This window comes from Neopelma chrysocephalum, unplaced genomic scaffold (assembly GCF_003984885.1).
Source record: "Neopelma chrysocephalum unplaced genomic scaffold, ASM398488v2 Primary Assembly neopelma1_121, whole genome shotgun sequence".
In the NCBI taxonomy this organism is placed as follows: Eukaryota; Metazoa; Chordata; class Aves; order Passeriformes; family Pipridae; genus Neopelma; species Neopelma chrysocephalum.
Window position 1 is genome coordinate 2,206,276 of NW_020897783.1, and position 15,241 is coordinate 2,221,516.

At 40.7% G+C, this 15,241-nt stretch overlaps 1 protein-coding gene across 2 annotated transcripts in view; it reads right to left on the minus strand.

The window, feature by feature from the left end:
- Nucleotides 1-3,907: 3,907 nt before the first annotated feature.
- The window catches only part of VAT1L (vesicle amine transport 1 like), a 67,926-nt gene continuing 56,592 nt past the window's right edge, over nucleotides 3,908-15,241 (minus strand). For both annotated transcript variants that reach the window (XM_027697648.1, XM_027697647.1), the window contains exons 8-9: nucleotides 8,820-8,903; nucleotides 3,908-6,784 (exon numbers count right to left, since the gene is read on the minus strand). In XM_027697648.1, coding sequence (XP_027553449.1) covers nucleotides 6,686-6,784; nucleotides 8,820-8,903 — 183 coding nt within the window. In that variant the 3' untranslated portion in view covers nucleotides 3,908-6,685. The remainder of the gene's footprint in view (nucleotides 6,785-8,819; nucleotides 8,904-15,241) is intronic.

Below are 15,241 nucleotides of genomic sequence, written 5' to 3' on the forward strand. Positions count from 1 at the left end.
CAGGTATGACTTGAGACAGCTTTCAGCCATGGAGGCAAAGCTTCCAGCTCAGCTGCTAAATTAATCAGGATTCCTTGGTAAATGGAGAATTAAATGCCAGAGAACTGTAAGTCCTTAATCCAAATGGCAGTATTATGGCATTTGGAATAATTTAATTTTCCCTGTCTACAGTAGAAATGGTTCAGGAACTCAAAGGGATGTTTTTATACAAGCAAAGATACTTGGCGAGTCACAGAAGACTTGGTTTATTTTTGTTTTTTACAGTGGGAAAATATTCCTAATATGAAATGCAGACACTAGAAGGAAAAAACAGCAGCAGAGAAACAGAAAAATAATCTGCCAAATCAAACTGACTTAGAAAAACACTTCACTTATCATCATCTCTCTTCTGTGTTAGCAACAAAAAAATGTTTTCTCCCATAAGACTCTGGAAAACATCACTGACCTGAGAGGGCCCCCAGGCACAGAATGCCTGTATCACCAGAAGACACCCCACTCACCATTCAGGCAAAGTAGAGAAATCCTTATCCTAAATAATGCATCCAGCATGTCTGCCATCTCCCTCTGTTCTTGCAGGGCAGAGAAGATGCTGTGTCATGTCCTGCTGCACGACATGGGGAGCCACAGCTCTCCATGTGGGAAATGCATTTACACAGATTAGCCAGCAGACAGGCACAAAAGGATTTGTACTGGAACCTGCAGCTTATCAGGAAGATGATGTTTGGCAGGGACACAGCTGATGTCTGGCAGAACGTAGCACATTTCCAGCTCTGGCAGTTGCAAAGGCAGAGCTGCTTCCAGCAGGGCTGAAGGAGCAGGAGGTTGGACGGCTGCAAACCTGGGACCTGTGGTGGGCAGAGCCCCTGGGCTGGGTGGGCACAGCAGCTCACAGGAGCAGTGGACATGGGTGGCCCAGGTGTTTCACAGCTGTGGCTCTAAGAGTAAACCTGCACCCAGCAAAACACTCAGCTTCTATTCCCCAACCCCTCAGCCCTCACAGTAAAACAGTTTTTCCTTCAGTACTTTTCCCCCAGTTCTTTTGGGTTAATTGTAGCATCTCAGCCTGGTCACTAAGCAAGAAAAAAAAGCTCTTTCAGACAGATCAAAGCCTCCTAATGTCAAAAGGAAAAGCAGCAGGTCCCCACCCCTACAGCCTGCCCTCTGCCACAGACCACATCCCCCAAACCACAACCCTCTGCCCCTTTCCACAGTTGGCAGCTGCTGGTCCTAAACTAACAAGTGCCAGTGGCAGCTCTTAATTTAATCCCATTTAATACCTGGCTGCCCAGTTTGTCCAGTGTTGTCTGTAACAAGCGTTAAACACCATGAGGGTTCAGAAGCTGAAAGGTTAAAGGGTCTTCCTTTGACTTTGTAGATGATGTTTTAGTTGAGACAGATTCAAAGCTTCTACCAACCATGCAGACTGTTTCCTCCTAAATGAAAGCTGTTCTTACATGATGGAGGTGTAGGAGTTTTTAAGAGACAGGCCAATCACTATGAGGGTTGTCAATGCTTGTTCCTTCCCTTTTTTATCTCATCTTGCCCAAAATGCCTGAAGTTCCCATAAGTGAGAAGAAAGGTTTCCAGATGTGAAGGGCTAATCTACCTGTGTTAAGTCCACTTGGAGTTTGTCTGTCACTCTCTGTGGGGGATGAAAATGAACATGACCATATTCTTCAGAAGGTAAATATTAATTTTCCTGAAGTGCAACCATAGAACAAGAGTGATGATTGAGTATTGCAGGGACTCTGGAGCCCCTGCAGAGAAAGGCTGGGACCCCCACGTCAAACCTGGTGAGAGGTGAGGGGCTGGTAAAGTATCTCCAAGGAGGACAGGGACTTGAGCAACAGCACTGCGGGTGCCATCTTTTGAACCTTCCCTTTTTTGGCTCTGAGCAGGCCTGGCTGGGGTGGGATGCAATGGTACAGCTGCCCCATTTAACCCCCAGGTCTGTGCTCGTGGACTGTTCTGCAGCCTGGCAAACATCCATGGCTTCCTACAGAGAGAAAGGAGCCAAACTGAGCTCTGAGTGCCAAACAGTTTCCCTGAAGTGAGGCAGGTTTCCAGTGAGATGGTAAAAACCAGAGCCAGACCACAGAGCCTCCAAGGCTGCTCATGAGTGTGACCCTCTGGACAGTGACTGAACCAGCCCTGTAACAACCACCCCAGAGCGTCCCTTCCAAGCACACACAGGAACCAACACGTAACATGCTGCAAATCCTACTCACTTGTTACTCTGGGGCAGAGATCCACGATTCATTTCTTGTCCTACATTCATCCTCTAACTCTTCCTCATCTGCACTGCTCTCCCAGCGTGCCAGGGGGGAGGTGCCCAACACAGTGTTGTCACAGAAGTGTTCAGAAACCCCTGCCATCCACTGCAGAGGGAGTTGACAGAGCCAGGCCAGGTAAACACAGAAGCAATGGCTTGGGTAGGGTCAGCCAGGCACCATCAATCAGCAGGACAGGACTGAGGAGATAAAGTGACATTTTGCATTCATTTTTTAACCTGTCCTCTCAGAGGAGAACACTGGGATGTTTGCCTAGGAGTTACAAATTACTTGGGGAAAAAGGTGCTTTGATGCAGATAGCAATTAGAGTGTGTTGATGGCTTTGGCTCTTTCTGCAGTGGAACAAAGCACTGGCTCACATCGAGGGACCTCAGTGCTGCCAGGGGGAGAAACTTCCACACGGTTTTCCTGGAGCTGGGGGGATTAGGGGTTTGTGCTGGCAATCATGGCCATGCCAGAAGAATCTTTTTTGACAAAACCCAATCAGGATGAATTGCTCAGCTCGCAGAAAACGAGAGGGAAAGCACAAAATGGTGAATAGGGAACCAGAGGCACTCAGGATCCTAAGTAGATTTTTCCATTTCTTCCAGACTGATGCCACAAAAAGACAACCTGCTGCATCCCTGCTCTGTGTTAGAGTGTGTGACAGAGGAGTACAGACAGCCCGGGGGAAAGCTAATAAAGGCAGAGCTTTATTAGTAATCACAGAGAGTTTGCAAAAGGCTTTGGCTGTTTGCTTTCAGCCTCATCTGACCCTGTCATTAGGGATGCACTGATCATTATTTGCTTGTTAGGGCTTGAAAACAGAGGGCAGAAATTTACTCTGCTCCTCTTCACACTCAAAAGTGTTCCTATCATCTTTTAGATCATAGAGCAGATTCAGTAACTACTGATGTGAGATTTTCCAGGGACTTTCAAGCTTTGGAATGTGTCCTGCATGACCGGAATGAACCAAAGCCAACACTTCCTCTTTGTTTAGATACTAAACTGAAGGTTTCTTGGATCATTTCTTCCCTTCATGTAGGGAGACCTTTAAAGCCATGTACTCAAGTATAGTGTAAGGTTTGGTAACCATCACCAGTTCTTTCAAAGACATGGTGAAAGCCTCCTTGCAGCCCTGAGTTAAGACCAAGGCCCAGGAGAGTGGGACTCAAGATTCAATCATGTCCTCCTGCTTTATTAGCTGATTTGGTGGTGGCTGCTTTGGATCCTAATTTAAAATTGTACCCTCAGAGGATCTCAATTTCTGAAAGGAGCTGTCTCTCTGAGGATAACTTGTGTGGCAATCTATCTCCCAGTGCAATCTGAGTCCTAAAATTCTGGAAACCAGTTTCTCTTCATATCAAAATACACTTCCCTGAGCATTTAATGAATGGTGTTTATATATTTTCAATTTCTTAGACTGTGACATTCAACATTTTATATCCAAACTGTTAATGTTCTGTAAAGTAGCACACAGTCATTTTAATAATTTCAATTAAATCCTTACCAGAAAAAATAAATTCTTCCTATATCCCACAGTGACCAAAACAAGACCTCAAATTTTCCTCTCAACCAATTCCAAGTTAGTTCCCTAATGTGACCATAATATTAGAATAAAATATGGAGGCCAAGGATAATGCTATGCTCAACATTTTATTTATATTTTTGTGTAAACATAATTTGCTTTGTAGGCACAATATAACAAAAGCTCTAAAGCAACAAATACAATTAAACAGTGTTTCAGTTCACTTCAATCAGGCTTAAGTTAAAGAGAAGCTTTCACAGTTCCTTTAAGGCAAATTGAGAAATAATTTGTTTCACTTGAAGAAACTACCCAATTGTCTCAGAGTTGTTTAAACAACACTGTCAGTAGTAAGCACAAACCTTCATTTCTGCTACAGTGAGACCTGGTCAGTAACAAGCCTCGGCTTCACCAATTTGTACAGCACAGTCTCCACCCCTCCAGGCGCGATACTACTGCTTGTGGTCTTCTAAAAGGTACTTAGGGCTTGTGGGCCAAATTCTGCTAGCACACATCCTGCTTCCCGAATGGATACCAGAAAAACTTCCATTCATTTCAGTAGCAACCCTCCTGCATGCCATGTTAATAGCAGTAAAACACAGAGCAGAGTTTAGCTTGCTGATGGTCATCCTCAGCTGTGTTGCACTCAGGTAGTTCCAGAAGTACTCCTTTGTACTCACTGCAATTACCTGATATTCTGCTGATCAGAAAATGGCCCTAAAATTGGTATGAATCAGCATGAAGAGTAATTTTGCCTTGCTAACAAAACCAGAAAGAACTAGCCAAAATTATTTGATTGTTGTCCCTGTGGTGTCTGTGGCCATGACCAAGACCACCCATCTTTATTTGTCTTGCAGGGTAATTTAAGTGTAGAGCCCACCAGACTGTGGTTTAGAACAGAAGAACGGGTTTGCTATTCTGCTTGCCCTACTAATTTAAGGCCTTGAGAATGCCACTTACTGCCAGCTCGAAGGTCACCAGCAATATTGCTCACTTTGGCGTCAAATCAAAGTTCCTAGTTATGTTAAGGTCTGTTGCAGGACAACATCATTACACTAACTGCAAAACAAAATTGGGCATGTTTCCTACCGCTGTCAGCTTATGAGTCATGAAAACTTAATGGCCTTTCTTAAAAGTCCAATTGGCAAGCCCAGTAAATGGAAAACTGTCACTGAATATATATTTTCTTCTGTGGATAAAGTCCCTGTTTGGGCCCAATATGGCACTGGAAGTGTAGGCAAGTCTAGCTTGAAAAGAAACTCAACTACAATGAAGTTGTGCATCAACATCTAGAGAAAATGGAAGTTCTAGTTTGATTAATATTTCAAAAACTTTTTTTGGCATTTTTCTCCACCGTTATTTCTTTTTGTTACCTTTGAATTTGTTTAGCCCAAGGGAAACTCCTTCAGAATGAACCATCTGCACAATTACCTGGCATTAGAACAGCGACTTCATGAGTACAGTGTAAAGAGATCGACATTAATACTCAGGCAGCAAGATCAAACAAACAGAAAAAAACAAAAGAGATTCTTCTAAAACCACACGTAAAAGTCATCCAGACCCAGAAGTCTTTTCACATTGACAAAAGTCTGAGAAGACCTCCCTCTCCACTTTTCTGTATTAATTTTTTACTTCTATCACTAGAGGCTACTTGTAGATTTAGGTAAACAACTAGTCATGTCTGAGTAAATACTTTCTTTTGCAGAAAAAAGAAGATCAATTCAAAGCTGTATGGCATTATGCAAGGTCTCTGACAGTCCTTCAGCATTTCTACTGTAGGTGATTGCAGTAATTTTAAAATAATTGTTTTAGCAAGGTATTTGAGGACCTGAGTAGTTGCCATTTGGATAGGTGAAAGACATGGAAAAAATATTAAATTTTGTCATGTTTAGATATAGTTTCCACTAGTGGGAGGTAGATAAGACTAGCTGGTCTCTGAATACTTGATCCTGCAAGAAATTACAAACATAACTGTACATATGGAGCAGAGCTTTTGACAGAACAACTCACCTAGATAAAATGATCCCTGTGCATGATTTGTGGTAGGATTAAGGCCTAAACCTCATTTTTTGCAGAGTGAACTTCTGCAGGAGTTCAGCTCCAGCTTGATAGTTGACCACACATTAGAGATTTCAGCGAACTGTCACCAAATTTCTTTCCACATACTGATGAGTGATCTTACCAAGGCAATTTAAAAATGAAATTTAAAATTGGTTTGGGTTTTGGACACAGATGAGTCAATGTGTCCTTAAGCAGAAAAGGTTGATCAAAGTCTCTCAATTAATGATTTCTTGCACAATTTCAGATTCCATGATTCTAAATGAGGTATTTTTGAAAATGAAGATAGGATTGCTTATGTAATGATAAAGTGTGACTGAGGAAAATGAAAACTTATCTTTGTTGCAACTTTTATTTGTGGTTCTTTAAAGGAAAAATATTTTAACACTGAAAATCCACAAACATAAAATTTTCCCTCCAGTTACTAGAATCTTCCAGACAGCAAGTGGGGAATTTTTTTTGTTACTGTTTCCAACTTGCAAAAGAAAGCCCAAACTTCCCAAATAACTTTATGGAAAATGTTGGAATTTGCATGAGAAAGATGCCCATCTAAAATTACACAGTAAGTTAATAAGGCTTTCAAACAGAAACAGAAAAATCCATGGGACTCCTACAGGGAAATTGGGTATCACACAGAAATGTCATAATACTGCACTGGATGAGAATGGCACTTGAGTTCAAAACAACAATGATCAACAGCTCATAGCTCAGCTGACTGCAAACAAATACAACACACACTGTACTACAGCATTTGTTCACTGATGCACAGAAGAGATTTCCCAGTCTTGTTCCCTTCTACTTCACCACTCTCCTGCCTCCACCGCCTCTGGTGTTACTGGATGAAGGGCATGCGCTCCTTGTTCTCATTGTCCCCTTCATGGTCCTCCTCCTCCTCTCCAGCCTCGCTTGTCTCCGTGCTGTCATTGGCCATCTGCACCAGGAGAGACGAAGGACATCAGAGCACCTTTCTCATCGTTTGATTCCTTCCCATTTCAGTTTGATTCCTTTGATAAGTGACTTTAAGAACTCAAAGACGGCAGACTCGCCACATGAAAATAAACATTCTGCCCATGCAAAGCCTTTCCTGGCACTACACGCCTGCCAGCTAAACCCATTAGCTGTTCCCTCATGGCTTACAGCTAAATTACCTAACAGAAAACTGCTTTGCAGGACAGTTGTACACACAGACTCTGCTCTGTGCACTTGTAGTAAACTGATAGTAAGGCTCTCAGATAGGAAACAGCTGTGTAGGAAGTTTACAGAATGTGAGACCTCTGGTTTACAACTCCTGTATCCGCCTCTTCCCGAAACAGGCAACTTAAAACCAGGGAATGGATGCCTCCATCTGAGGCACAGTGTCATGAAAACTCAGAAAGCATTTTTTTTTTTAATATATTAAAAAAAAAACAATGAAACTTTACAGAGCAGTGAATATGTGGATGCTGGCAGAACACCCCCACGACAGAGTGCAGAACTCAGATCATACAGGAGTGGGAAGAAACTGCACTTCCATATTTTACTGAAGATGCCTGTATAGGTAGTAGGTAAATGCAGAAATCTGTAGTTCAGGACAGCATCTAAGGACTACACTGTGTGTTTTTTCACTTGGAAATATTTATTACAAGCTGTGTAAAGGTGCAAGATACTCCAGTACTTCACCCTGACAGTGTGACATCTCTCTGGAGTCCGGTTCATTGGAGGGGGGTAATGTTTAACAACACAGATTAGTGTGACTGGATTCTCTCATACACCCATCTTACCTCTTGTAGGACACAGAAGATTCCTGTATTAGCTCATAACTACTACAAAACCAAACAAGCAAGGGACACATTTACTTTTCAAAGAGAAATGCAGTGATATTGTTCTTTCCCTGTTTGATTACAAGCCTATGCTGGAAATAAAAATCTCAAACACAAGCTGATTCTAATGCTCTGGAGTCACCCATATTTTTGACTTAACACTCTTTCATGAAAGTGTTTCAAATTGATTATCACCATCTTACCAGTGGCTGTTGTGAATATCAAGAGAACAGATGGAGTAAGTGTAATAATGTTGTGCTATGCATTCTTGTTTACAGTTTCAGGATGCAATTCAGCTAGAAAATAATGCCCAGTTTCCACACGTGATGTCCCCAAGCCTTCCTTTTCCTTGCAGCGATTTTGTGTGAGATTTGGGGGCAATTAGAGGCTGAGTTTGAGTTAGAGCTTAACTGTAATTCCACGTTATTTTCTGTTCTTTTGAAACTGGAGATACCTCAGGCCTGAAAGCAACTTCATACATCAGTATTGATTTAAAGTCAGTTTTTCATTACCTCCTTTACTGCTCTTTCCTACATCCTCAGTGAACGCTCAGGCGTGAGCCTGGGTTTCACTCACTGCTGCTCTCTTGGAAGGTTTCAGTACCATGCTAAGTGCTCCAAACCCAGGGGAGCAGGGCTTCATCCCTACTGTCTGCCTGAAGGACATTTCTAGAAGTATTTAGGCATTATACTTCATATATTATAAAAAACAGTAAACTAAACTCCTACCAAAAGTATACTCTGACTTTAGTATGAGGATCAGAAAGCAGTTTAATGTTTGCACACTGAAGTAACAGACTGTTTTTTTTTCTGTTCAATCAACTTATTAATACAAGATTTTTTTTTTTAGTGTGTGAAACGTCTGTTTTGTGAAATGTCTATTTTGTTTTCCATCACAAGGATAGAAAGACATGTGGCAGTTTTACCCTGATTCAAGACTTGCAGGCACATTTTTGGAGAAGCAGGCAGTCATTCAGTATAGAAAAGTAACTCCTGGGTCTTCAGGAATTACATTTCACTTTAGGTTAAATACAGAAATTATGATTACTGGTGGTATTTAGAATAAATCAGTATAAAAAAAAATTGTATGGGACATGTCTCCAAAAGTCACTGCCAGGCTCTAACGTGTGTGTGGCTGTACAGCATGTCTGCAGTGCTTTGCACTCACCAGGGGAGTGGGTGCTTTCTCCACATCCAGAATGAGTTTTCCTATATTTCCTCGGTCATGGATCCTCTGCATGGCCTCCTTCACCTGAAAGAAAGAGCACCTATTGATAATTGTCAGTCACACACAAGGAGAAGCCTGAATTCCTCCCTTCCAAAACCAGCAGTACGCTTAAGGCATGCTGTGTGCAAGGTCACTCAAACAGCTGCTTGAGAAAAGACTAATAGTCAAACATTTTTTAGTGAACTTGTAAGGCCTGGTTTTTGCATTGTGTTTGCCAATATGGGACGTGAGTCCTGATGACAGTTTCTGAATAACCTAACACATCCATAACGTTAATGCAGTACCAAAGTGATGGAGAGATGAGGTGCAGAGAGAACTACAGGGAGGTGATCCTTACAGGGTGTTCATTACATTCTATCTTTCCAGAATATTTATCAAGAAGCCCTCCTTCATACTGAAAGTATGAAATGTTTTCTAATTGACCTATGATATTTTTCAATTAATTTTCTTTGGGTTCCCACATGGGGAATGCCATGTCCAGGCAATGGCTGGGATTAACGCAATACTGTGGGGTCTTGCTGCATAAGCAAACATTTATTTACTTCTTTTTCCCATTTTTTAATTTTTTTTTTTTAAATAAGTGTGTCCTACTGATACCACTAAGACCATCTGTTTAACAGCTGGCTGCAATTAGTGCATGTGAGAAAGGAACAAAAACCTCTTCTTACGAGTGCACTGGAGAGATACTTATTTTGATGTATGAAGTTTCAGAACTCAGGAGAGCTCAGTGTTGATGAACTGAAATTGTGTGTGTGTTCAATGTGCAGCATACAAACCACTGCTAAATCACTGGCACAGGCTGCTCAGAGAGGATGTGAACTCCCATCCCTGGAAGCATTCAGGGCCAGGCTGGATGGGGCTTGCAGCAACCTGGTCCAGTGGAAGGTCTGCCTATGGCAGGTGGGTGGAATGAGATGAACTTTAAGGTCTCTTCCATTCTATGATTCTATAAAGCACTGAAAATCGGAAAATGTCAAGAGTTTCCTCACTTCCATGGTGGGAAACTTCAGGAACTGAAAATATACACATAAAGGCTCATACACATACCCTCATCACACTACTTTCTGCCAGCATTACAGGGTTTGTTGAGACAAAAATGAGTTTTATGTTAATAGGATTTACCATCTGTGACATAGTTGTTTGAACATTTTAAGAATAACAGTATGTAAATTTGAAAGAAAATGCTGAGTTGGGAACTGTACATTTAGAAGCCTGAATTGGGGTCCAGGTCCCTAAAATAATACCTGAATGTCTAATACAGCAGGATGTATGAGATTTTTAAAGATACTAAGCAAATACAGGTTTCAACTTCCAATTAAGTTTAATGGATGCAGGGCACAAAATGTCTTTCCCATCTGCCTGCCTTACTTGGAAAGCTGACTGCAGTGAACTCAGTATTATCACTTGAATTTTGCAGAGATGTTCCCTCAATTGTTAAACACTAGACTTAAGAAAAATTCTATTAGAACAAAAGAAAAATTGCACTGCAAACACAATGGCTTTCTAACTTAGGGCTTTATTGTAAATTAACCTGAGAAAACACAGTCTTAAGAAACTCACTGGATAGAAGGTTGACCTCTAAATATAGTCCACAAAATCACAGTGCCTTTTATGAAGGTACCTCAGAGCATAAACACCACCTAACTATCCTGTCAGACTAGTTCTGCACCGTGGACTATATTCCTTTAAGAATATCCAACAAAGACTCTGAAGAAGCAGCAGTTGTATAATTTTTTATGACTGTTGTTAACCAAACCAAGCTTTTAGGAGGTTATAGCACAGCATAAATAACAGAATTGGAGAAATCAGCAAACACACTTGCCGTCCATTGGAATTTATAACCAGAACATCATGTGGAAAGCAGGGTATGCAACATTTATTTTAATTTGTTCCATATCATATTTAGCAAGGCAAATTTGAGAAAATGTGCTTTTCCTGCATTTTTCACATATCAAATTTAAGCCCCTGGAGAAAGGTTCAGGAGTTGTTTCCAGGACACTTGTAGGTATCTTGCAAATGCAAACAGCAGGCAGAGGCAAAGGGAACAATAAAACTTATAACAGTAACAGTGGCTATGGAATCCAGATGGAGCTATTAAAATATATAAAAACATCGAAAAAAATTTGAAGAGCTGATACAACATCTGTGAATTTTAGTGTTATTTGCAACTTACTTACCCAGTAAGTCAACTTCTGTACTAGTGCAATGCCATTCAGCACTCCATGCCTGGGTTAAGAGACCATGAGCTATTTGATAAATGAATAGTTTTTATGTTTATAGCTGCTAACAGCCCACTTATTTAACCAAGACTGCAACTACTTGTTTCCCAAGGTGCCTGAATATTAAAATTATTCTCTCTTACCCTCTAGAAGACAGAGAGGTTTAAAAACCTTCTTTGTTATGCAAGTATGGTTAAGGTTTAAGTTGTTCTGTGCAGACTATATAAGAGAATTTACTTTTTCCTGTGCCTTTTGTGGAGAGTGGAGCTTCTGTAAGTTTGTGCCCCAGTGTTTGGATGTTCCCAGTGAAGAAAGTGCATCACTCTGCACTTGGTTAAAACCAGACCCAGGCTTAAGTGGTAGTACAGGGAGGCATGTGGGAATCCTGGAAATTACTGGAGGATCCCTGAAGTGGCTGAAGTTTGATTCAAAATAAATATCCCTTCTAGCAGCAAGGATCACAAGGGTTTCCCTCTTCTTACACCACTGTGCCCCTAAATCCCTTTTCACCAATTATTCCATATTGGTTGCTATTTGCATTTGTCAGTTCAGAGCCAAGTAAATGGATTTTACTTTTGTTTATATGGATGAGTTAATTGAAATTCTTCTTGGGTAGTATCGTGAGGGCTCTTGGATTGGAAACAGTGAAAAGGAGTGTTTATTGATCCAAAGATTTTCCATTGGAATAAAGGACAAAAACTCTGTTGGCCTGTGTTTGCTTTCATTATGGCCCAGCCTTTAGAGGGTCTGTGTCTGAACTAATGCCAAACTACAGATTTTAGCCTTGAGAGCCCCCAGTATGTATCACAGAGCTCTGCACTGGAATCAGAACTATTCTTACACAAGTGGACCACTGGTTCTTGTAGCAATGATGCAATGGATTGATAAAGTATCTCTAAAAAAACCCATATTTCCATTTTTCCTTAGCTAATGATTTGTGAAGTTTTTATTTCACTAAAAGCAAAAGTGAATACTCTATAACAACATCCATAAATTATTCTCCTCTGCTGAACACTGCACCAGTGTATGCACTGGGAATATGGTGTGATTTTATTGTAGCCATTCTGTCTTTGGTGAGCTGATAGCAATTTCAGTTTAAAATAAAGCACAAGCTTGGATAAAAAAGGGAGAATACTAATTATTTTGGTTTCTTACTACTATTTATACAGTGGTAAAGTACTAATAGTAGCACAGTACTAAAAGTGAAGCACTAATACTACAAGTTAGATGTCAGCTTTTAGGAATCACATTATATCCACAAATTACTTAGAGAAGTTTAATGAAGTGCTCTGTCAGCACTCCTAATCTGCAATACTCTTCTCTTTGAGAAATATATGTAAAAAAGCACAAAATTAAGCATGTTGTTATCTGTAACCACTCAGACAAAAAAAAAAGGATCTTCATATTGAAAATACAAATCGCAGGCACAACACATTTTTTACTCCAACAGTATCTTCAATTCTAAAGCAACGAAAACCAAGGTTTTCATTAGAACAACTAACACAACATGCTATCAGAGGCTGACATGGTATTTGGATATTTGCAGCTAGCTTCTGATTACACTGGTTTTGATCTCAGGGTGTAAAACCAGTCCATTTTAAATTGACCAAACGATTTTTTCCCCCTGAAATGCACTTTGTACACCTGCCTTTGCTCCCTTTTCCCCCTATGTTTTCTTGGATTTTTCTTGTTTGTTTTTAGCACTATGTTTTCCCCAGGTGGAATCAGTAACTGGGACAGATTTCTTGTCTGGCTTTTCAAGTCATTCATTACAGGGTCTCCACCTCTGCTGTCCTGGTTCCTTTTCCTTTGGAAAGTTCCAGAATAGAGATGGTTTCGTGGGTGTAAGTCTGACCCTCTATAAATAACATAGGCCTGAAACAAACAATTATGCTCCAGCTTTGTATTGCTGTAGTCAAGCCTCCACTTATTGACCCATTTTACTTCAAACTAATTTGTTGGCTGTTTGCATTTGAAAGTAAGAGCCAACAATAATCTCTACTGAGATATTCATAAATGCTTGCTGACATTCAGTTGGCTCTGGAAATTCATTCTGCTGTTAGAATATAGCAAGAGCAGTCTACTGCCTTATAAATACAGGAAAATATAAATGGAAAATGTATTACTAATTATCTGTTGCACCATTTCACAGTGTGAAAGAGAAATGCAGCCTGCCTAAGAAACGGATGCTATTTTCAAGCCTTTGGATATTATTTTAAACATAATGATCCATTTCTGTATTTGGCTCTTACAAGGAACCAATCTCAGGAGTAAAATAAAAGAGACTGGGAAGTTGGAACACAAACCCACTCGCTTTGCCAGTATAACACACTGGGGGCTTTAGGCCCATGTCAGGAATATGGATGTTTAATAGAGAGAAACAATGCAGGCAACATGCCATGGAAAAGCTTCCTAGTGGAAATGTCAAAACAATGCTTTTATCATCCTACATGAAGCTGTTTAGCTCAGTAATATGATTAATTGCATCAATTTTTTAAAAATAAAGTTAAACATTTACTTCAGGAAAAAAGGAATTGAAAGACACGTGCAATAGAAGAGTGGATATTCTTTAACTGCATGAGGTTAAATGCAGTCTGTTGCACAAAATGCCATCTACAGATTGCAGTTTCATTTTTACAGACAACTTCTTTACCCCCTCACTCTCAGCAGGTTTATTGGATGGTGGCAGAAGATGGTGTTCTTTCTTTTCTTGGGCCCCTCTGATGACAGTGGGTTTCCCTGAGGTACATGAAAGGATTTCTGATTACAATAAAGGAATCCTTCATTCCCCCTTTTGGTAAATCAGGTCATAGTACAAAAGGCTAAAGAATCTTATGCCAAGGTTACAGATTTAATCCAAGCCAGAAGTGAAATTAGTTCAATTACCTCAGTGTAATCTGTTGAACTCCCCACTCGTTCTACACGGTGTCGTCCTGTGCTGTCAAAAAGGTGATCAGCACCCAAAGGAAGGGAACATCCCTCACCTCCAGATGGGCACAGTGAAGCAGAGCATCAGCTTAGGTTATGATCTACAACTGTAGTTTTCCCCCTCATTAGTTCCACACCTTTAGGTTCAAGATTACTGCTTATTTTTACACATCATCTCAAAGAGTCACCTTTTGTCCTCTGTTTATACACTGAGAATGTCCAAGCCTTCCAGCATGCCAAGATTGTTCCCCTCTAGCCATGAAATAATCCCTTCATCCACTGTAACCTGTGCTGCACACATCACCCCAAAGCCTCATTTTCCAGCTGCATCCCTCCCCTCTTTAATCCTTCTACTTATTCTTCAAGCTAAAAGCAAAGATATAAGTAGCAACATTTACTCTCTGTATCTGGCCACCAAACCGAGTCTCTTCTGTCCTCATCACCTCCTATGAGCACTTTCGTCCAGTATTATTTTAAGGACCCACATGATTTTTTGTGGGTTTTTTCCCCCACAGAATTAAGTGTCCAACAAAGACATCTCCAAAACTTCAGTGATTCTTTACAGTAATTCCCCAAATGGCAATGTCACTGCACACCTCAAACCCTGCACTTACTGGCTCATACCAGGTGATGCTCTTGGACAGTTTCTGAAGCCTGGACCGTGTCTCCTTAGGGGGGTGCATGTCATGTCTACAGAACCCCCATCTGATTCTAGTCCAGCCTGTTCATCACAGCTGGAGCACCCAGAAATAGTAACACCACCTTTTAACCATCTGTTGTTGCCCAGCCCGCTTCATAAATAAGTAAAAGAGATGGAACAAAGCATTTTGCAACAGCAAAATAGTTTTATCTTGAAGGCTGGCTGGCTTCTGTTCTCCAAATAACATGGAGAGAAAGGAGGGAGCACACTTTAGGCTGCTTAACCACCAGAAACAGAATCATGTCTCTTCCCAAAAGGTTGGTTTGTTTATACTCTGTTGTCAACAAAAGTTCAGAAGATAAAGAAACATCATAATGCAGAGGCCAGACACAAGAAATACAGAAACTAGGAAAGGGTTTGCTAATAGGGTTAGATAACAGTCTAAATATATGGGCATGTGCCAGAAATTAAAATTCAAAGCCTGGGTTCAGAAATAGGTTAGAAAAGACAAAGAACTATGAAATTATCTCATGGGACCTTTCTAACACTCAGTTTGGTATCATGGGACCTTTCTA